Source organism: Setaria italica, chromosome III (genome assembly GCF_000263155.2).
Source record: "Setaria italica strain Yugu1 chromosome III, Setaria_italica_v2.0, whole genome shotgun sequence".
NCBI classification, from domain to species: domain Eukaryota; kingdom Viridiplantae; phylum Streptophyta; class Magnoliopsida; order Poales; family Poaceae; genus Setaria; species Setaria italica.
In genome coordinates this window covers 1,749,169-1,772,002 of record NC_028452.1, presented here as the reverse complement: position 1 = coordinate 1,772,002, position 22,834 = coordinate 1,749,169, and the positions used below count along the sequence as shown (strand labels likewise).

Genomic DNA, 22,834 nt, shown 5'->3' with positions numbered 1-22,834 from the left:
TTCGAGTGCCGCTGCCCGATTAGATCTTGAAACCAAAACTCTAAGTTTTACAAACTCAACAACAGAGGGATGGAATCTAGATCGCTCGCGCAGCACCTCTAAGGGGCTGTTTGGTTCCTCTAACTTATTTTTAGCACCTGTCACATCGAATGTTTAGATACTAATTAGGAGTATTAAACGTAAACTATTTACAAAATCCATTACACAGCTGGAGGCTAAACGGCGAGACGAATCTATTAAGCCTAATTAGTCCATGATTTGACAATGTGATGCTACAGTAAATATTTGCTAATGATGGAGTAATTAGGCTTAATAGATTCATCTCGTCGTTTAGCCTCCATCTGTGCAATTAGTTTTATAATTAACTCATATTTAGTCCTCCTAATTAACCTCCGAATATTCGATATGACACAGACTAAACTTTAGCTCGAGGAACCAAACGCTCCCTAAGTTTTACAAACTCAACATCAGATGGATTGAATCTAGATCGCTCGCGCAGCACCATTCCATGTGCATCCGAGGAAGATGCGCGTTTCTAATGACATTTCACACTTCAAAATTGTGCTAAAAACATGGCGGGCAAGTCTTCAACTTGCTAGCAAACTGTTGTTCGAGGCTCGAGGGGCTATTTATTCGGCACTCCTCAGCAAAGCAGTAGCAGAAGCAGACCAACCAGAGAGGGGAGGCGACCCATCCACTTCGCTCTCGTCCCGCGGCGGCCATGGCGGGTCTTCCTCTCTCCGCCGTCGCTTTCTACCTCTGCCTCCTCGCGTCTTCGTCTTCCGCTCTTCGCGTAGCCCCCGCGACCACGAGCGAGGGCCGCCATGTCCGCAGGACGGCCTACCACTTCCAGCCCGCCAAGAACTGGCAGAACGGTAAGCGCGCTGACTTCTCTCCAGCCGTTTGAGCAATTGCTTTATCCAATCCAACAACAGATTTAGCTGAACCAATTCCTGTGATTGTCCGATCGCTGGCGCATTGCTGATCCCGATGGACTCTTGCGGATGATCCCGGCGCCGAGCAGATCCGAATGGTACATGCTGCTTCCTGGTCCTCTGTTCTTCTTTCGTTCTCTTCTGTTACTGCTATGCCTGACAGCTAGTATATGATTTTGCTTTGCACTGATAAAGCTGAATTGGATCGCTTTAATCATGTCTTGAGCGTGTCTAATTGAAACGCACAAATTAAACTAATAAACTCCATAGTAGTCAGCAACTTAAACCCATCCATTGGTGATAAGAAAGCAGACAAAGAAAGGAACAAATCAGGGAAAGATGCTTGTGTGGCCCACGTTGATGGGGTAGATTGGGCTCCCAAGTGTGCCTGCCACTGTGGAGCGTGGACCTCCTGGAGTTGGCTGTGTCTCATCTCTGACGGCATGCTTGCACGCAAGCTTGCCTTGCCAGCTCTGTGACATGACATGGAGTGGATTAGTTGCAACCCTGAACAGGAAATTATCTTGTTCCAATTCAGTATAGAACACAAATCTTTCACGGTTGAGATAATTCAGTTAATAAACTACGCAACTCTCTGCAAAAACCTGCTGATCATGATGCGCTTCCGGTTACTGAAAAACTGACGGTCACTTCCGGTGTTACACGAACAGGACCGATGTACTACAACGGCATGTACCACTTCTTCTACCAGTACAACCCGCACGGCGCGCTCTGGGACATCGGCAACCTCTCCTGGGGCCACTCCGTCTCCGGCGACCTCGTGAACTGGGCCGCCCTCGACACCGCGATCGACCCGACGGCGCCCTTTGACATCAACGGCTGCTGGTCCGGCTCCGCCACCATCCTCCGCGGCGGCACCCCCGCCATTCTGTACACGGGCATCGACGCCAACAAAGAGCAGGTGCAGAACCTGGCGTTCCCCAAGAACCCGGCCGACCCGCTCCTCCGCGAGTGGCACAAGCCCAGCTACAACCCCGTCATCCCGCTCCCGGCCGACGTCCCCGGCGACAAGTTTCGGGACCCCTCGACGGCGTGGCTCGGCCGCGACGGGCTCTGGCGCATCGCGGTGTCCGCCGAGGTCAGCGGCGTGGCGTCCACGCTGGTGTACCGGAGCGCGGACTTCGTCCACTGGGAACGCAACGACGCGCCGCTGCACTCGTCGCGCGCCGCCGGCATGGTCGAGTGCCCGGACCTGTTCCCGGTGAAGGCGCACGGCGAGGAGGGCGGGCTCGACACTTCGGCGAGCGGCGCCGGGGTGAGCCACGTGCTCAAGCTCAGCGTGATGGACACCCTCCAGGACTACTACATGGTCGGCCGGTACGACGACGCCGCGGACGCGTTCGTGCCGGCGGAGCCAGAGCGCGGCGACGACGTCCGGAACTGGCGGCGCTTCGACTACGGGCACGTCTACGCGGCCAAGTCCTTCTTCGACGCCCGCAGGAACCGGCGCGTGCTGTGGGCCTGGGCCAACGAGTCCGACAGCCAGGCCGACGACGTCGCCAGGGGCTGGTCCGGCGTCCAGACGGTCCCGAGGAAGCTGTGGCTGGACAAGGACGGCAAGCAGCTGCGGCAGTGGCCCATCGAGGAGATCGAGACGCTGAGGAGGAAACGCGTCGGCCTCCGCCGTAACACGATGCTGAGCGCCGGAGCCATGAACGAGATCGTCGGCATCGCCGAGGCGCAGGCGGACGTGGAGGTGGCGTTCAGGATCCCGAGCCTGGAGGAGGCCGAGGCGCTCGACTCCAACTGGCTGCTGGACCCGCAGAAGCTGTGCGGGGAGAAGGGCGCCTCCGTGCCTGGCGGCGTCGGCCCGTTCGGGCTCATCGTCATGGCCTCCGGCGACCTGCAGGAGCACACCGCCGTCTTCTTCCGGGTGTTCAGGCACGATGACAAGTACAAGGTGCTCATGTGCACCGACCTGACAAGGTCATCTGCGAGGGCTGGGGTTTACAAGCCCCCCTACGGAGGATTCGTTGACATCGACATTGAGGAGCGCAAGACCATCAAACTAAGAACCCTGGTGAGTTCATCTGCCGCTTCGCTGATTTGCTCTTTCAGTAAGGTGCACGAAAGGAGATCGAATGACAGGGTACGCTGAAACAGGTTGATCACTCGGTGGTGGAGAGCTACGGCGCTGAGGGGAGGGCCTGCATCACGGCACGGGTGTACCCTGAGCACGTGGAGACGAGCAACAGCCACATGTTCGTGTTCAACAACGGGACGGACAAGGTGAAGGTGACCAAGCTCGAGGCGTGGGAGCTCGCGGCGGCGACCGTGAACGTTGGAGACGAAGGCTTGATTGTGTCTGAATCCAAAGACGAAAGCGAATCCTATTAGCTTGATAGCTCCTGGTTAATCTCTTCACATGGGCCGACTGATTTTCCCACGGCCCGTTTGATTTGATGGCTAGAGAGAGAGAAAGTGTACTTCGAATAAGAAACACCAGCGAACAAGCATTATTGTGAGGAATTCAAATTCAGATTCCCTGTTTTTGTTGGGAATGGGGGAAAATTTGAAACTCCCTGATCTTGCACACCGACAGGGCTATCGGGCCATAATTTCGAGGACATGTTGGGCGACACGGATTTGGGGATTTCTGGCCCTGCGAAGATGCGATGAGCTTTCTGAAGATGACGTTTCATCCGTATGGAAAAGAAAAGAAAGATAGCGCGTTCCACCAAAGTAAACAATTGCTGAATTACTCAGCACCTCATCCGCTTAGCAGTTAGCACCACTTTATTGGTGCTCAGGCACGAATCAAGAGATCGACACACTGTCCGCACGCAGTCAAGTCAAAAACAAATGTTAAACTTGGAGACCTGGTGGGCTATAGCGGCTGAAGTCTTCTGCAATCGCTAGCAATCCACAGTTTTTATAGTAGTATAAAACACCCTCGTCCGGCCATGGCAATTGGCAACGGCGTGCACTTCCACTTTCACCTTCTGACCTTCTGTTCTCCATTTCCTCGACCTCCCCGACTAACGCCATGAACGGCAAGCAGCACCTGCACCAAGGCCGCCATGGCAGAACTGCCTACCACTTCCAGCCTGCCAAGAACTGGATGAACGGTACGCACGCCCTGCGCTTGATCATATCAAAGTAACATAGTTCACGAGAAGGAAACAAACTGACTTTTCCGTTTTCATCTGCATCTGTATCTCTCCATTTTGATGGAACACGTGTGGGATGAAATTGAACAGATCCAAACGGTACGCATTCCTTTTCAACTCTAAGTTCTCTGCCAACAGTTTCACCTGTTCTTCGTTTCTCTGCTTGATATCTTTGGTGAAAATCAGTCTCATCTTAAACATCGTCCAATTTAAAATTCTACTCCCGTTCTGTGGCAGGGCCTTTTTACCACAACGGCATGTACCACTTCTTCTACCAGTACAACCCGCACGGCCCGACATTTGGCACCGGCAAGCTCTCCTGGGGCCACTCCGTCTCCGGCGACCTCGTGAACTGGGCCTTCCTCGGCACCGCGCTGGACCCCACGTCGCCGTTCGACGCCAAGGGCTGCTGGTCGGGGTCGGCCACGACGATGCCCGACGGCCGCCTAGCCATCCTCTACACCGGACTCGACGCCGACGACGTGCAGGTGCAGAACGTGGCCTTCGCCAAGAACCCGTCGGATCTGCTCCTCCGGGAGTGGGACAAGCCCAGCTTCAACCCGATCGTCCCCCAGCCCGCGGACATCACGCGCAACAACTTCCGCGACCCCACCACGGCGTGGCTCGGCCACGACGGCCTCTGGAGGTTCGCCGTCGCCGCCGAGGTCGCCGGCGTGGGCTCCACCGTGATCTACCGCAGCGCCGACTTCATTACCTGGGAGCGGAACGCCGCGCCGCTGCACGCCGCGCCGGGCGTCCCCTGCTGGGAGTGCCCCGACTTCTTCCCCGTGGTGGAGCACGGCACGGAGGGGCTCGACACGTCGGCAAACGGCCCCGGGGTGAGGCACGTGCTCAAGCTCAGCAAGGCCGCCAACGAGGACTACTACGTGGTCGGGTGGTACAACGACGGCGCCGACACGTTCTCGCCGGTGGAGGAGGGCGAGCGGGGTGGCGACGTCCGGAACTGGCGCCGGATCGACCACGGGCACCTGTTCGGGGCCAAGTCCTTCTTCGACGCGCGCAAGAACCGGCGCGTGCTCTGGGCGTGGGTCGACGAGACGGACGGAAGCTCCTACGACGGCGCCAAGGGATGGACTGGAATTCAGGTGATCACCGGAGTCATGGCATGCCTCGAAACAATCTGACAGATAAAATTTTGGCTTTGCTGATTGGGTTGGCCGCTTGGGCTGCAGTCGTTTCCGAGAGCCCTGTGGCTGGACACCGAAGGGAAGCAACTGGTGCAGTGGCCGGTGGAAGAGATCGAGACGCTGCGGAGGAAACGAGTGGCTTTGTTGGGCAAGGAGGTAGGCTCCGGCGAGCTGCACGAGATCGCCGGCATCGAGACCCTGCAGGCGGACGTGCAGGTGGTGTTCGAGATCCCGAACCTGGAGGACGCCGAGCAGCTCGACCCCAAGTGGCTGCAAGACCCCCAGAAATTGTGCGCGGAGAAGGGCGCCACCGTGGAGGGCGGCGTCGGGCCGTTCGGGCTGATCGTGATGGCGTCGGGCGACATGCAGGAGCAGACCACCGTCTTCTTCAGGGTGTTCAAGCACGATGACGCGTACAAGGTTCTCATGTGCACCGACCTGACAAGGTAACTCCAACTCTGTTTCGACCAAGAGATAACTGAATGCCCCTGGATAGCAAATTGGTATTCAAAATGAGCATAACGAATTATCGTTGGTCATTGTCTCGCAAACATGAAACGTGTATAGGTCATCGACCAAAGAAGGGGTGCAGAAACCGGTTTACGCAGGATTTGTCGACGTGGACGTGGAGAAGGACAAGTGCATATCGCTGAGAACACTGGTGAGTGAGACCTCTGTCCCATACTGCTTCAGTGCTACACTTTTCAGTGGCAGTAGAAAACGTCTCTTGAAATTTAGTTGAAACTTTAGTGATACTCTTGAGGATTAACAGAGCTAATACAATTATTACTTGACGAAATCCAGATTGATCACTCTGTCATTGAGAGCTTCGGAGGTGGGGGCCGGACTTGCATCACTGCTCGAGTGTACCCTGAACACGTCGCAACAGGCAGCAGTCACCTGTACGTCTTCAACAACGGATTGCACGCGGTGAAGGTGCCCAAGCTCGAGGCTTGGGAGCTTGCCACGGCAAGCGTCAATGTTGAAGATGACGGCCTGAATGCATTGCTGCCGCCACTGGTTGTTCCAATCCTATCGGATGACGCTGAATAGGCGCAATCATCGTCACAAGGAGTGAAGCATGATTTCAAATAAAGCCCTAGTTCGTTCCAATATGGTTGTGCTGCAGATGGATTGTCCTTGGTTATTACGAGGTCTGGAGTCTGAAAGGTTTACACTTGGGTTAAGTATATTGTCTAGAGTTATCATACTCAAATGGAAATATTTGTTGCCAGCTGTACGTCCTTTTCTAGTGGGCGCTCCAAAAATAGGTAATAGTGTGTCTTTCAAAGTAGGGCTGATTTTGAATTACTCCCTCTCCACAGCAATATAGCTACTTTTAAATTTGTTCTAAGTTAAACTATCTTAGGTTTAATCAAGTTCACGTTCACCTCGCTTCTATTCTTTGACTGACTAAAAAAGTCAGGAGTTTACTACACAAGGCAGGGTTGGAGGTTTCAAGGATCTAAGGATGTTCCTGACTTAGGGAGGCTCGGTTGGCATGGAAGCAAGAGGCGAGGTGCAGGCTTCCAGCCAATGGTGGACTCAACGGGCTAGCAGGGGGCTCATGCCCCCTACCCTACTTTCTTTTTTTTAATTTGAATTTCCATTCCATTAACCGGAACCATAGGCCAAATCGTTGGCTATCAAGTCCAGTATACAACTTGGACTACTGTCAGCTATCTGATGAGCACCCAGGATAGTTTTTTTGACCAAACAGCAGGTAGTTCATGTGCTACTTTATTACAACTTCTAGACACGTAGAGTCTCCCTTGAGCACCTCCTGCAACTTTAAGGCTATGAAAGAGAGTTGGAGATTGAATATGACCAACATATGTAATTTTCGGCCGTAGGTTTTTTTTTGAATGGCCAAACTCCTATTTTTTTGCCCAGTGTGTTACCACAATTTTGGGCAGTAATTGGCTCATGGGTCGGCTAAAACTACTCATCGGACAGCTAGTCGGCAACCAACAACTTGATGGACTGGTTCTATGGACTGGCAGGTAGCTCAACTACGGTAAAAAAGGCTACATTCTCTTGACAGTTTGGTGACTTGAACCATTTGGAGAGAACGAAATGCTCGCATCTTCAGCAATAAGATTAAGTCGATGGACAAGGTCATTGACACGATGAAGGAGGAGGCAAGGCTTTGGAGTGTGGCGAGTGCAAAACATCTCGCCACCTTGTCAATCCATCTAGTGAGTAATTAGCCCTTTTATTTTACCTATAAAAGTTGGGAGCCCTTCGATGCTCCACACGGTTATATAGTTTGTTCTAAGTATAAAATGCTTTCTTCTCATTGAATGTGGTTACGGTGTTGTCGTGATGGTCTCGTTATAGGGACGCAAGAGGGAAGATACTCCTCTCCTCTACAGTAACTGCAGAGGGGCTCCGGTAGCTGGCAGGTGTGCCTCTTGGCCATCAGGGCCACCTGCCAAGCACACTACTTTAGGAACCGATTCCCTCAGGAGCATGGCGGTTATGATAATATGAGACTGTAAATGGGAGAATTGTGAGATGGTCGATAGAGCTGAACAAAAGTATTGGATCACAATGACAGCAATTCGGATCCTTGCCATGCACTCCAACAAAAAGTCGACCGGCATTTGTTAAAATTTGTTTCAAAAATGGCACCATTACTTTTTTTTTTGAAACCGAGCAGGAGCACTGCTAAAAGAAAGGTGGGAGTGGGTTCCTTCCAAGAAATTACACTAAGCGTCCGACTGGATCTGACCTGATATGTGGGACTAATTGGCCATTAGTGTTTAATAAAACATAGCGCACATGGTTGCTGGTCAAAAACTAAACTAAACCATAGGATTCTAGGCGGGCTGTCCATTTCAAGTGTTCTTAAAATTGTCAAGTAGTAGCGGATGTGGGACCAGCTGGTCACTAGAAGCCTCAGTAGCACCGGCCTCAGTAGAGGTCCCAGGTTCAATCCCCTTCGGAAGCGGATTTTAGGAGGATTTAGCTTGCGCATAGGTGTGTGGGTATGGTGTTGAGTGTGTGTGGGGTGTGTGTCTATATGTAATTTCAGATACTACAACTTGTACTCTTATAAGTGAGGCTAAAAAAATGTCGTTTTGCTTCGATGGTTCATCACTCGCATTCGTCAGTGCCGATGGCAGCATTTTCCCTTGCCGTAACCGGCGTCGCGGTGATCTTCTGCCTTCTTCTCCCCTCTTCCTCGTCATCTTCCTCTTCTTTACCCATCTGCGTCGCCAGGATGCAGGACCATGTCAGAATGGTGTACCACTTCCAGCCGGCTAAGAACTGGCATAACGGTATGATTTGAAATTCCTCGATGTGAATCAGAGAAAAACGGCTATGAATTTTACTGAACTATATATCTCTTAAGGCTAGTTTGGTAGCCCACTTCCCCGCGGGGTTCCCGACCTTTTCCCCGCGGAGGAAGCCCACGTGGAAACCTTCCACGCGTGATCTTTCCGACCCATTTGGAAGCCTGTTGCGGGGAGTTCTTCGACCTGAGCAAGCCCAACTATCCGCGCGGAAACGCACCCGACCTACCGAGATCTGGCATTTTTCCCATCATGCCCCCGACTTGACTCCCCCGTCGCTCGATAGATCGCTGCCGCCGCATCACCGCACGTTGTTTTGCTGCTCTCTCCTCCGCCATCGCGTGCCCCTTGCTGCAGTCTCCTCCACTGCCTCCGCATTAGGTAAGTCCTCCTCCACTAGCCTCTCCTTGCCAGTCCCCCTACCTGCTACGCATTCAATCCGCATCCAATTCCTCCCATGCTCCTCTCCTCTCCCTTTTCGAGTCTCTGTCGAATTTTTAGCCTTGCTTCGGTTTCTTGTTCTTTGGGAATATTTAGCCTCGCTTCGGTTTCCTTTGGGAATTGTTAGCCTCGCTTCGGTTTCTTGTTCTTTGGGGGTAGGATAGTAGTTTCCGTGTAGTTTCATTGTCCCTGTTGGTTTCTGATCGGAGCTTGGCTTGAATTTTTGTCTGCGTCGATTGTCGTACATACATCTATGGGCCCACCAGAAGGTTTGGATAGACCCACATACAGGGTTGTACATCGAGATGTGTCAGACATGGGGACTATGGTGCAGGATGGCGTAGTCTACATGGAGGACAGGAACTAGTTGAGAACTCGAAGACTACTCATAGCACTTAGAGTAGAATTATCTAGTCGAATCTGACTATTATTCTTGTAAAGTAACCAACTAGTAACCCTGCTCCTCCAATATATAAGGATGGCTGGGGACCCCCTTCAAACAAGTTCAATTGAATACAAAAGAACAACACACAGGACGTAGAGTATTACGCGATCTAGCGGCCTGAACCTGTCTAAATTGCGTGCCTATGTACACCATCGAGTTCCTTATTTCGGCGACACCCACCAACCAAAACTCTATCTTGGGTACTCCCCTTGGTAGGTTGCCGGGTTTAAACACTGATAGCTGGTGCGCCAGGTAAGGGAAGTCGCCAAAAATCCCCTTGCGAGTTTGATGGCCCAAGTTATCATCAAGCCCGCAGTCGCGTTTGAAGCATGTGCGATGTTCGTTTTCAGCTCCTAGGTCTGCGTCGCAGATGGCGCTGGAGGTTTCCACTGCCACATCGCGGAGGCCCCGAAGGAGAAGCTCTACGGCATCAACCTTCATCGCCAACCTTTCGAGGATTTCGTCGAGAGATTCAACAAATTTTTCGATCTGACGAGAAGCAAGTCCAAGTACAACTCAGGCTCTACATCTACTCAAATTGGTTCCCATGAGCCGGCGTTCCAGCCATCGTGCAAATCAAGTCAAATTCCGAGCTGATTCCCATTCGGACTCCGTAACGTGGCTTCCATCTATCAAGCAGCCTTGTCCGGATTGCAATCCAACTCGGGTGCGATTGAGGGTCACGACTACGATCAGCCTTGTCCGAATTGCAATCCAACTCGGGTGCGATTGAGGGTCACGACTACGATCACTACTCGGACTCCAACGAGAAGACACCATTAACAGGTCCGCAACAGGGCCTGGTGATCACTTCGACCCCTCAAGGTAGATTTATCTACTAGCCTGGCATGAGGCCACCTGCCCTCACCCAGGATAGCGATTCACGCTTGATCGCCTACCTCGACGTTCTCCCGTACCAGGAGGAAGCACCCTTGTCTCCTATCCGTGAAGGCGACGGCTCTACAGAAGTCATCACCTCAAGTTTTGGAAGTTACTCTCGAGACAGATAACTCTTGTCCGTGTTAGTAGTAGTAGATCCTTTCTACTAGCTGCGGCGTGCTTTCCTTTTCTTGCCATTGAGTACAGATTGTTACAATATGAGTTGATGCAATTTTCTGCATATTGCTTTAACTAGGTTATTTATTGTTTTTTTCTTAACAGGATCTGCCAAGTGCCACCACCAGATCAACAAGCCATGATCGAAGTCATAATGGTTATCTATGAGGTCCTTTATTCTTGTTTCATCTTTCATGGCTTGTCACTATTCCATGAACTTGATCTAATAGCAAACTTCAAGGATCACACATGTTGAAAGGATTAGGAAAACAGGCTTGTGAACAATAGTTAAAGTCATAGCATGTTCTAGTTCAGTTGCACTCATTTCCCACTTTATTTTTTATTATCTATATCTGCATGTGTGGATGGAGATGACCAGACCATATGAATGCCATAGATGCCATAGATTAGCTTTGTTTTATAAGATGGTAGTTGAATATAACTTCTGCACGAGTTGGACTCTCGGTCTGTATTTTTCGATTGAAATTCTTGTGAGTGTATGAATTTGAGGACTATATTTGGAATATTGGTGCAGATTTTATAGCCTTTAATCTCATATTGTTGATGCAAATCATGCAATGATTTCTCATGCAACCGATTTGTCTTATCTTTCTTACGTCACTTTCATTTTTGTTATTCTTTTGATTCCTATCCTATTTTTTTTTTAATTTTTTTACTCCCAAAGCCTTCTGTTCGTTATTTTATCAATTTGCACATGCCTTTCCTTCCCTGGTATTTTACCTTCCAAACAGAGGGGAAATTACCTCATACGGGAATATCTCCACTGAGGAGGAGGGGGATTCGATTATCCAGGAAAATGCCTGTAGAGGATTTTGCCCCTAGAGTTAATACGCCTATGCTGCCAAATTAGCCCTTACTAGTCCATCAACCCGTACTCCCGCACGGGCTAATATTTTTTAGAAGCTATTGTATTTGAAAATTATTTAAAAATTAAACTCCTAACTAATAATCAAAATTGTTTACCTACTACTCTCTTATTTTTCAATACTTCAACATAATACTTATACAGATATGTACTTATCTTTATCCAGTTGTGATTGATTTTTAATTAATAATTACTCTATGCACGTTTTCATCCATATTCGTACTTATTCCATTTTGTATCACACTTCCAATCCTCCATACATTATGTTTAGCATACAAATTAATATTTTTCATCGATTCCTCGCATACATGTATAAATGGTGGTACTTATCATGTGCATATACTTTAACTTAGTATATTTATATTAACAATGATATAAATAGGTAATTTAGAATCATATATTAGTTTACTTTTTGACTTTTTGTATGATGCACACGAAGATAATTAGATTAATATTTAGGTGTTTACTTTAGGTTATTTTTAATAACGACACATGTGGGTAACATAGATAAAATTTTAGAATGATATTTTAAGTTATGCTTTATAATGATGTGTATTAGTAAATTGGATGAATATTATGGGGTTACTTTAGATTATTTTTTATAATAGCTGAGCTCGGTAATTTAGATATAGGTTTAGAGCTCATTTTCGAATATTTTCACAATGACAGTGGAGGGTAACTTTTTAGAAAATATAATAGATCAATGGCTATGATTATTAGAGTTTACAGGATTGGTGTTTGATGTTTTAATTTTTTATGAGAATTTATCTCTTTTTTCTAGCTTGTCTCGTGGGAACTAATGCGGAGTCTCCAATGGAAAAAAATAAGACTACATTGCTACAAAACTATTACCATAAGCTACCTCTCGTATGTTAAATATTCGAATACAATACTTATGTAGATATATACTTAATATCTTCATCCAATTGTGATAGATTTTAGTTAGTTATTACTCTATAATATTTTCAACCATATGTATAATCTTTAACTTTTCACTTTGCATCGTAGGTATGCGCTTGAATTTGTTTAATGAATTTTAAGTTTGAGATACAATTTTAGCATAGAAATCTATATTCTCATCACTTTATATCCTTATAAATGGTTGGTAATTACTCTATAATATTTTCAACCACATTTATAATCTTTAACTTTTCATTTTGCATCGCAAGTATGCGCTTGAATTTGTTTAATGAACTCTAAGTTTGAGATACAATTTTAGCACAGAAATCTATATTCCCATCACTTTATATCCTTATAAATGGTGTCACACATCGTATATCGTATACCAACAGTGAAAGTTATAGACAATTTAGAATCATATATTGCTATACATTTTTAATTAAGGTTATTTGATTCAAACGTAGGGTTACCCATGTTATTTTTAATAATGACATGTGTGGGTAATATAGATGCAAATTTAAGAGGTTGCTTAAGTAAGTTTTTTAAGTAATAGTGGTAGGCAATTCAATTGCAAATTAGGGGTTATTTTAAATATTATTTATAATGGCATAAGTGGGTAATTTGGATAAAGATTAGGGGGTTACTTTAGTTTATTTTATATAATGGCAGAGGTGGGTAATTTATATGTAGATTTAAGAGGTTACTTTAGGCTATTTACATAATGACATAGGTGGGTAATTGTTTAGAAAACATAATAGATCCAAAGGCTATGATGATTTTAATGTATCGATTGATGGTCGGATGTTTTGCTTTTTTGTGAGAATTTCTAGGATTTCTCTTTTTTTCCTAAACTGTCCACCTAGGAATCCTAGGTGGCTTCACCTGAAGGCTTCAAAAGGATCCTCCAATCAGTAATAGTAAGATGGTTGCGAAACCTCTCGTCTCGTCTGGATGGAAATTCATGGGCACGACGGGAGCTTGCAGATCCAAATGCTGCGTGAGCTTGTTTTGGTACTCTGTTCTTGGTTCTGCTTCCTTGATCCTCGATTGATTAGGCGTCGTTGACCAACAGGGCCCGTGTACTACAACGGCATGTATCACCTGTTCTACCAGTACAACCCACACGGCGCGCTCTGGGACGTCGGCAACCTCTCCTGGGGCCACTCCGTCTCCGGCGATCTCGTGAACTGGGCCGACCTCGGCAACGCGCTCGACCCGACGGCGCTCTTCGACGCCAACGGCTGCGCGTCAGTGTCTGTCACCATCCTCCCCGACGGCAACCCCGTGATCCTCTACTCCGGCATCGACGCCGACCGCCGGCAGGTCCAGAACATCGCGTTCCCCAAGAACCCGCTCGACCCGCTCCTCCGCGAGTGGGTCAAGCCCAGCTACAACCCCGTCGTCCCGCTCCCCGCCGACGTCTCGCCGGACAACTTCCTCCACCGTCGCGTGGCTCGGACAACTTCATCCGCTGGGAGCGCGGCGCCGCGTCGCGGGACGCTGTGATGGCCGAGTGCCCGGACCTGTTCCCCGTCGCGCCGCGCGGCGCGGCGGAAGGGCTCGACACGTCGGCGCGCGGCCCCGGCGTGAGGCACGTCCTCAAGGTGAGCATGCCGGACAAGCTCCAGGACTACTACGCCGTCGGGCGGTACGACGACGAGACGGACACGTTCACCCCGGACGAGGAGGACGCGCGCGGCGGCGGCGGCGACTACCGGAGGTGGCGGAGGATCGACCACGGGCACCTGTACGTGTCCATGACGTTCTTCGACGCGCGCAGGAACCGGCGGGTGCTGTGGGCGTGGGTGAACGAGTCCGACAGCGAGGCCGACGACGTCGCCAGGGGGTGGTCCGGCCTCCAGTCCTTCCCGCGGGCGCTGTGGCTGGACGCCGGCGGGAGGCAGCTGGTGCAGTGGTCCGTCGAGGAGATCGAGACGCTGCGGAGGAGGCGCGCGGACCTGGTGGACGCGGAGGTGGAGGCCGGCGGGCTGCGGGAGATCGGCGACGTCGAGAGCTCGCAGGCGGACGTGGACGTCGTGTTCGAGGTCCCGAGCCTCGTGCGGGCCGAGGGCCTCGACCCCAGCCGGCTGCTGGACGCCGACGCGCTGTGCGGGGAGAAGGGCGCCTCCGTGCGAGGCGGGGTCGGGCCGTTCGGGCTGCTGGTGATGGCGTCCGGCGACGACCTGCGGGAGCACACCGCCGTGTTCTTCAGGGTGTTCAGGATCCTCCACGAGTACACCGTCCTCATGTGCACGGACCTCACCAGGTATGGAAACGATGTTCTCGGCCAGGCCATCGTTTGCCATGGCCGAGAGTTAAAAACCGAGCCGGAACATGACATGACGACCATCTGTGAACTGAACTTCCAAATTTGAATGCGTGCAGGTCCTCCACGATGGCAGGGGTGTACAAACCAATGCATGGAGGATTCGTGAACGTGGACATAGAGAAAGACGAGCATATCGGTAAGAACATTGGTGAGCTGACACTACATGGCATGCTTCTTAGAATCTGCAAGTCCTATACCTTGCACGCTTGGCACTGAGCCACTGACAGTGTATCTTCTCGTGCTGCACACACGCACAGATCGACCACTCGATCGTTGAGAGCTTCGGAGGTGGAGGGCGGACGTGCATGACGGCCAGAGTGTACCCCGAGCACGTCGCAACAGGCAGCGGCCACCTGTACGTATTCAACAACGGATCGGATGCGGTGAAGGTGCCCAAGCTCGAGGCCTGGGAGCTTGCCACTGCAAGCGTCAATGTCGTAGCAGCTGAAGACGACGACGGCTTGGTTGCATCCGGTAAAATGTGCAAAAACGTGGCGTATTAGCATGATGTTTACTTTGGTTATTACATTCCCAAATGCTAAGAAACTAGACAAGTCTTATGCTAAGAAACAACCTACAACCCTACAATTACCTGAACAAAATATCACACGCTGTAAAAAAGTTTTATTATTCAAAACATAAAGCACCAAATGAGCCCCCAATCTGCAGCACGCAGAAGCAATGGAACCACAACTTCTAACATGCTCCACTCAACGTGATGGTTGCGCTTGCGCTTGCTGCTATTCGGAGACATTCGAAAGAATAGGAACAGCCAATGGAAGATTGACATCTTCAAGATTGACGGACGCTGTCCCAAGCTCCCAGGCCTCGAGCTTGGACACCTTCACTGAGCCAGATCCGTTGTTGAACAGGTACAGGTGGCTGCTGCCTGTTGCGGCGTGCTCTGGGTACACTCGAGCCGTGATGCACGTCCGGCCCCCACCTCCAAAACTCTCAATGACAGAGTGATCGATCTGATTTGAGTTTGTCAACGCCAGAGTTAGTTCTGATTCTCACCACTGAAAGCTGTATGTAAACGAGACAAAGAACTCACCAGTGTCCTTAGAGATAAGCTCCTGTCTTTCTCCACGTTCACGTCGACAAATCCTGCATGAACTGGCTTGTACACCCCTTCTTTTGTAGATGACCTGTACATGTTTTGTGTTTGCGACAAATGCACACATGTTAATGCGAATTGCGAACAGAGTTGCAGTAGATGTCTGTTCATGGCAACATTGTTACAGTACCTTGTCAGATCCATGCACATGAGGACCTTGTACATGTCATCGTGCTTGAACACCCTGAAGAAGATGGCAGTCTGCTCCTGCAAGTCGCCGGACGCCATGGCAATCAGCCCGAACGGCCCGACGCCGCCGCTCTCTGAGCACAACTTCCCGGGATCCTGCAGCCACTTGGGATCAAACTTCTCGGCCGCCTCCAGTTTCGGGATCTCGAAGATCGCCTCCACGTCCGCTTGCTGGGTCTCAATGCCGGCGATCTCATGGAGCCCGCCCGAGCCCACCTCCGCGCCCAGCAGAGCGACTCGTCTCCTCCGCAGCGTCTCGATCTCTTCCACCGGCCACTGCACCAGCTGCTTCCCGTCGGTGTCCAGCCAGAGGGCTCTCGGGAACGCCTGCACATCATATATACTAGCCAATCAGTGAAGAAGATTTCGATTGCCAGATTGTTCAGTTCTCAGGGGTTGTTTTCTGTAGTGACCTGAATTCCGGCCCAGCCCTTGGCGACGTCGTCGGAGTGTCCGTCCGTCTCGTCGACCCACGCCCAAAGCACGCGCCGTTTCTTGCTCGCGTCGAAGAAGGACTTGGCGCCGAACAGGTGCCCGTGGTCGATCCGGCGCCACTTCCTCACGTCGCTACCGCGCTCCCCCTCCGCCGGCACGAACGTGTCCGCCGCGTCGTCGTACCACCCGACCATGTAGTAGTCCTCGTCGGCCATGTTGCTCAGCTTGAGCACGTGCCTCACCCCGGCGACGTTCGCCGCCGACGTGTCGAGCCCCTCCGTGCCGCGCTCCGCCACCGGGAAAAAGTCGGCGCACTCGAGCGCCGGGACGTCCGGAGAGGCGTGCAGCGGCGTGGCGTTCCGCTCCCAGCGAAGGAAATCCGCGCTGCGGTAGACGAGCGTGGAGCCGACGCCGGCGACCTCGGCGGCGACGCTGAACCTCCACAGCCCGTCGCCGCCGAGCCACGCCGTGGAGGGATCGCGGAAGTTGTTGCCCGTCACGTCCGCGGGCTGCGGGATCACCGGGTTGCAGCTGGGCTTGTGCCACTCGCGGAGGAGCGGGTCCGTGGGGTCCTTGGGGAACGCCACGTTCTGCACTTGGACCGTGTCGGTGTCGCGCCCGGTGTAGAGGATGACCGGACGGCCGTCGGGGAGGACGGTCGCTGAGCCCGACCAGCAGCCGTCGGCGTCGAAGGGCGACGTCGGCTCGAGCGCGGCGCCGAGGAAGGCCCAGTTTACGAGGTCGCCGGAGACGGAGTGGCCCCAGGAGAGCTTGCCGGTGCCAAACGTCGGGCCGTGCGGGTTGTACTGGTAGAAGAAATGGTATATGCCGTTGTGGTAGAAAGGCCCTGCCAGAGAACCAGGAATGGCTGCCATCCTCAGTATGGATTATAAGATGAACTCTAAAAATGTACTCCCTGCGTTCCAAATTGTAAATCGTTTTGGGTTTTCTAGATTTATAGATGTTACTATGTACTTAGATATATACTATATCTTAGATACGTAGCAAAATCTTCTATGAATAAAAATACCAAAATAACCTACATTTTTAAACGTGTTGCTCAAGTTAGACAAAAATGTCGAGGCGCGTCGAATGGCTTTGCAGAACCGAGATTGAAGCACAGGTAAAGTTACTGACAGAGTGACAGAGAGTTGAGTGTTAGATAGATAAGATAGACATTTGTTGAGTTATCTTGTAACTAACCATAACAAATAGATCATGGCCGGTTAGATAAGGTTGTTGGAAGTTGTTGTAATCAGCTAGGAGATCGGCACATGCATATCTGTTTGTTATGCCCCCGTGTAACCTTGTGCTATATATACACGCAGCCGTCGCTAGAGGCATATCATCTTTGCCTGCGACGTTCACCTATAGCTTCTGCTCCTCTGAATTTACATGGTAATCAGAGCCTAGTTTTTTTTTTCCAACCCCACGCCATGTCTTCCTCCAATCAGAACTCCAACTCGCCGCTCCTGTCGTCGGTGATCACCGAGAAACTCGGTCGCACCAACTTCGTCACCTGGCACGCCCAGGTTCGGTCTGCTGTGCGCGGGGCACGGCTTCAAGGTCACCTCGACGACACCGTGCAGCCGCCGCCAAAAACCATTAAGGACAAGGAAGATCGGGAGATTGAAAACCCGGTGTTCGACGACTGGGACGCTAAGGACCAGCAGGTCCTCAGCTTCCTTCTCTCGGCACTCTCCAAGGACATCCTCGCCCATGCTGCTCGAGCACAAACGGCGGCCGAGGCATGGCGCTCCATCACCGCGCTGTTCGCCTCGCAAACACGAGCCCGTGTTGTTAATCTACGCATGGCGCTCGCCACGACAAAAAAAGGTACTCAGTCCGTCACTGAATATTTCACTAAGATGAAGGGTTTTGGTGATGAGATGATCGAGGCCGGTCGTGCACTCTCCGATGATGAACTGGTGGAATACGTTCTCGCCGGTCTTGGTCCGGAGTTTGAATCCCTGGTGACTTCACTCACCACGCGGATTGAATCGGTGTCCATCGACGAGCTCTACTCCCAGCTGCTCACCTTTGAAGCCAGATCCAATCTGGCTCTTGGGGGTGAGCAAAACTCGGCAAATATTGCCGGGCGCTCTGGTGGACGAGGCCGTGGCATCAGCCGCGGTCGTGGCGGTGGGCGCGGCTTTAGCCGTGGCCGCGGCTCCCCTGGTGGCCGTGGCCGTGGTCGCAGCGGATCTTCCCCAAGCGCGTCCACTGATCGTCGCGATAAGGGCGTCATATGTCAAGTCTGCGAGAAGACCGGCCACTCCGCGGTGCAATGCTGGTACCGCTTCGACGAGGACTACGTGCCGGAAGGGAAACATGCTGCAGCGGCTTCGACAAGCTACAATGTCGACACCAACTGGTACACCGATTCTGGGTCTACAGACCACATCACAAGTGAGCTAGCCAAGCTGGCCACTCGTGAAAAATACAATGGAGGCGACCAGATTCATACCGCTAATGGATCAGGTATGACAATTCATCATGTTGGTCATTCAACTATTGCCTCTCCGAGCCATACTTTTCAGCTTCGTAATATTCTTCATGTTCCTAGTGCTGCTAAAAATCTAGTTTCTGTTCATCGCTTCACTTCAGATAATGATGTTTTCATTGAATTTCACCCTAGCTTCTTTTTGATCAAGGACAAGGCAACCAAGAAAATTCTGCATAAGGGACCATGTCGTCGTGGGCTTTACCCTCTTCCAGCTTCGTCCAAACAAGCTTTTGCATCCTCACGTGAGTCTGTGACCAGGTGGCACGAACGCCTAGGTCACCCATCGTCCCAAGTAGTTAAGCATGTCATTAGTCATAATAATTTATCCTGTGTCCCTGAGTCAAATAAAGCACATGTATGTGATGCTTGTCAGCAAGCCAAGGCTCATCAATTACCTTATCCCGAGTCTGTTAGTAGATCATGTGCTCCTTTGGATCTTATTTTCTCTGATGTTTGGGGTCCCGCTCTTGAGTCTGTCGGGCGGAAACAATATTATGTCAGCTTTATTGATGATTTTAGTAAATTTACTTGGATCTATCTCATCAAATTTAAATCTGAAGTGTTTCAAAAATTCCATGATTTTCAGCAGCTAGTAGAACGAAAATTTGATCGAAAAATTAAGTCTGTCCAGACAGACTGGGGTGGCGAGTATCAAAAACTCAATTCTTTTTTTAATAAGGTCGGCATCACCCACCTAGTGTCCTGCCCCCATGCACACCAGCAAAACGGTGCTGCCGAACGTAAGCATCGCCATATTGTAGAGGTTGGCTTAGCTCTTCTCTCTCGTGCATGTATGCCCCTCAAATTCTGGGATGAAGCCTTCCTCACAGCCACTTATCTCATAAATCGCCTACCTAGCAAGATCATTGATTTCTCTACACCCCTAGAGCGTTTGCATGGACACAAACCAGACTACACATGGCTACGCACCTTTGGGTGCGCATGCTGGCCAAACCTCAGGCCATACAATACACACAAACTTCAGTTCCGGTCCAAATGTTGCGTCTTCCTTGGTTATAGCAACCTTCACAAAGGCTTCAAATGTTTAGATGTGTCTTCAGGCCGTGTCTATATCTCTCGTGACGTGGTCTTTGATGAATCTGTTTTTCCATTCCAAGAGCTTTCGCCCAATGCTGGAGCTCGGTTACGACCGGAAATCCTTCTCCTACCATCATCTGGCTCGGGTGGCACTGGTTTTGATGACCGCATGCATGTTTTGTCTGACCTTGCTAATCAATCGCCGTGCAGTGTGCCTTCTGATGTTTTGTACAGGTTCCAGGAGCATCCATCCAGCATCCGTGATCAACCACAGGCCGCTGAACCATCGGTCGAGCGAGCGGGCCACAGCCCTACTGGCAGACCTCACGGCGCCCTGGCAGGAGAGCCACCGGCCGGGCGAGTGGAACTCGCTGGCCCCTGCACGGATGCTGCGTCTGCTGTGACAGGTGAATCCACGCCACCTGCCAGTCGATCGACTCCTGCTGCCGGCACGTCTGCGCCGCCCGGATCTTCTGCGCCCACGACTGCAGTGACCGCGGATACGTCCCCTGTTGCAGCAACCGGCCGTCCTATCACGCGCTTGCAGCGTGGTATTCACAAGCAAAAGCAGTACACAGATGGCACAGTAAGGTATGGATTATTCACATCTACTGGTGAACCATCCTCTCTAGATGAAGCACTGCATGACAGGAATTGGCACCAAGCTATGGACTCTGAATATGAAGCTCTCATGAAAAATCGAACGTGGCATCTTGTTCCTCCTCAAAAAGGCCGCAATGTTATCGGTTGCAAATGGGTCTATAAAATAAAAAGAAAGTCAGATGGAACTCTTGACAGATATAAGGCTCGTCTGGTGGCCAAGGGATTCAAACAAAGGTATGGAATTGATTATGAAGATACTTTCAGTCCTGTTGTTAAAGCCACTACTATTCGCATTATTTTGTCACTTGTTGTCTCCTGTGGTTGGTCGCTTCGGCAACTTGATGTACAAAATGCATTTCTCCATGGAGTGCTAGAAGAAGAAGTATACATGCATCAACCTCCAGGCTTTGAGGATCCAGCTCATCCTCATTATGTGTGTCGGCTAGACAAAGCTTTGTATGGTCTCAAACAAGCTCCGCGAGCATGGTATTCTCGCCTCAGTGAAAAGCTTCTTCGTCTCGGGTTTTTAGCATCTAAAGCCGATACCTCTCTCTTCTTCTTTAGCAAGGGAGGCATAACAGTGTTTATATTAGTTTATGTGGATGACATTATTGTTGCTAGCTCCAATGAACAGGCCACCGTTGCATTGCTCAAGGATCTCAAGAAGGAGTTTGCACTAAAAGATCTTGGGCCCCTCCATTATTTTCTCGGTATAGAGGTTACAAAGGTACGCGATGGTATACTGCTCACCCAAGACAAGTATGCTAGTGATTTACTCAAGAAGGTAGGAATGTCAGAATGTAGACCGGTCACTACACCTTTATCTACCAGTGAAAAATTGTCATTATATAAGGGTACTCCGTTAGGTGTGAATGATGCAACCCAGTATCGGAGTATAGTTGGCGCCCTGCAATACCTTACACTGACACGACCTGACATTGCTTTTGCTGTAAACAAAGTATGTCAATTCTTGCATGCTCCTACCACATGTCATTGGGAAGCAGTAAAAAGGATACTAAGATATATTCGGCAGTGCACTAGCCTAGGGATTAAAATTCACAAGTCCTCCTCTACTTTAGTCAGTGCATTCTCAGATGCTGATTGGGCTGGATGTATAGATGATAGAAAATCTACTGGAGGATTTGCAGTGTTCTTGGGAAATAATCTAATATCATGGAGTGCTAGGAAACAGCCAACTGTTTCTAGATCAAGCACAGAAGCAGAATACAAGGCGATTGCTAATGCCACAACTGAGGTCATGTGGGTTCAGATTTTGCTAAGAGAGATCGGTGTCAAGAGTCCAAGAGCTGCAAAATTGTGGTGCGATAATTTGGGTGCCACATATTTGTCTAGTAATCCTGTTTTTCATGCAAGAACAAAACATATTGAAGTTGATTATCACTTTGTTCGAGATCGAGTCAAGAAGCAACTATTGGACATTGGGTTTGTTTCTACGAAGGATCAAATAGCCGACGGCTTCACCAAAGCTCTTCCTGTCCGCCAAGTTGAAAACTTCAAAGTCAATCTCAACATGGACACGTTGAAATTGAGGGAGGCTGTTAGATAGATAAGATAGACATTTGTTGAGTTATCTTGTAACTAACCATAACAAATAGATCATGGCCGGTTAGATAAGGTTGTTGGAAGTTGTTGTAATCAGCTAGGAGATCGGCACATGCATATCTGTTTGTTATGCCCCCGTGTAACCTTGTGCTATATATACACGCAGCCGTCGCTAGAGGCATATCATCTTTGCCTGCGACGTTCACCTATAGCTTCTGCTCCTCTGAATTTACATTGAGAGCGCAGAAAAGAAAAAACGTACCATTTGGATCTGTTCGGTCGCATCCGTACGTGCGTTCAAATCGAAAATAGATGCAGAAACGCCATCGAAAAACAAACAAAGGCAAAAAAAAAAAAAGGTTAGTTTTCCCTCATTTGCGGCTGGAGCAAGAGCAGAGCGCGCATACCGTTCATCCAGTTCTTGGCAGGCTGGAAGTGGTAGGCAGTTCTGCCATGGTCATGGCGGGAGGGCTGCTTGCCGTTCATGGCCTGAACCGCGGAGGACGAAGCTACTACGGAGGAGAAGACAAGGCAAGGGGGATCCACGCCAATACCGTGGCAAATGGCGACGTTTTAACCAAGACTATGATTCGTCTGCAAATAAGTGGCAGGAGACTTCTGCCGCAGTAGCCAACCACGCCAAGTCACCAAGTCTCTCCAAGTTTAACACTTGTCTCAGACTTGACCAGGTGTGGGCACTGGACAATGTGTGCCGTCCGGTCTCTTGATTCGTGCCTAAGCATGCTTATCCACTAATAATCTAGTGCTAAGAGGATAAGCAGATTAGCAATCGAGGAGTTGTTTACTGGTGGG

The 22,834-nt window shown here is 50.2% G+C and overlaps 4 protein-coding genes across 4 annotated transcripts; 3 read left to right on the top strand and 1 right to left on the bottom strand.

Moving 5' to 3' along the window:
- The first annotated feature begins 592 nt into the window (after positions 1–592).
- On the top strand, positions 593–3,474 carry LOC101781847 (beta-fructofuranosidase, insoluble isoenzyme 7). The gene is made up of 4 exons (XM_004960139.2): positions 593–875; positions 1,025–1,033; positions 1,607–2,976; positions 3,060–3,474. Exons 1-4 carry the CDS (start codon positions 722–724, stop codon positions 3,291–3,293), a joined length of 1,767 nt encoding a protein of 588 aa, XP_004960196.1. The 5' UTR covers positions 593–721; the 3' UTR covers positions 3,294–3,474.
- A 384-nt stretch (positions 3,475–3,858) lies between these two features.
- LOC101782504 (beta-fructofuranosidase, insoluble isoenzyme 7) lies at positions 3,859–6,574 on the top strand. Its single transcript, XM_004960141.2, has 6 exons — positions 3,859–4,024; positions 4,157–4,165; positions 4,304–5,172; positions 5,260–5,660; positions 5,782–5,875; positions 6,019–6,574. Exons 1-6 carry the CDS (start codon positions 3,943–3,945, stop codon positions 6,265–6,267), a joined length of 1,704 nt encoding a protein of 567 aa, XP_004960198.1. The 5' UTR covers positions 3,859–3,942; the 3' UTR covers positions 6,268–6,574.
- Positions 6,575–8,335: 1,761 nt separating this feature from the next.
- LOC101756062 (beta-fructofuranosidase, insoluble isoenzyme 6-like) lies at positions 8,336–15,073 on the top strand. The gene is given in 6 exon segments (XM_022824986.1): positions 8,336–8,498; positions 13,314–13,676; positions 13,679–14,507; positions 14,627–14,695; positions 14,697–14,718; positions 14,828–15,073. Coding segments are annotated over 6 exon segments (1,692 nt in total).
- Positions 15,074–15,092: 19 nt separating this feature from the next.
- Positions 15,093–22,573, bottom strand: LOC101755663 (beta-fructofuranosidase, insoluble isoenzyme 7). The gene is made up of 6 exons (XM_004963344.3): positions 22,429–22,573; positions 22,284–22,292; positions 16,290–17,158; positions 15,818–16,203; positions 15,625–15,718; positions 15,093–15,544 (listed from the first exon to the last, which is right to left on the bottom strand). Exons 1-6 carry the CDS (start codon positions 22,505–22,507, stop codon positions 15,311–15,313), a joined length of 1,671 nt encoding a protein of 556 aa, XP_004963401.1. The 5' UTR covers positions 22,508–22,573; the 3' UTR covers positions 15,093–15,310.
- Between the last annotated feature and the right edge of the window lie 261 nt (positions 22,574–22,834).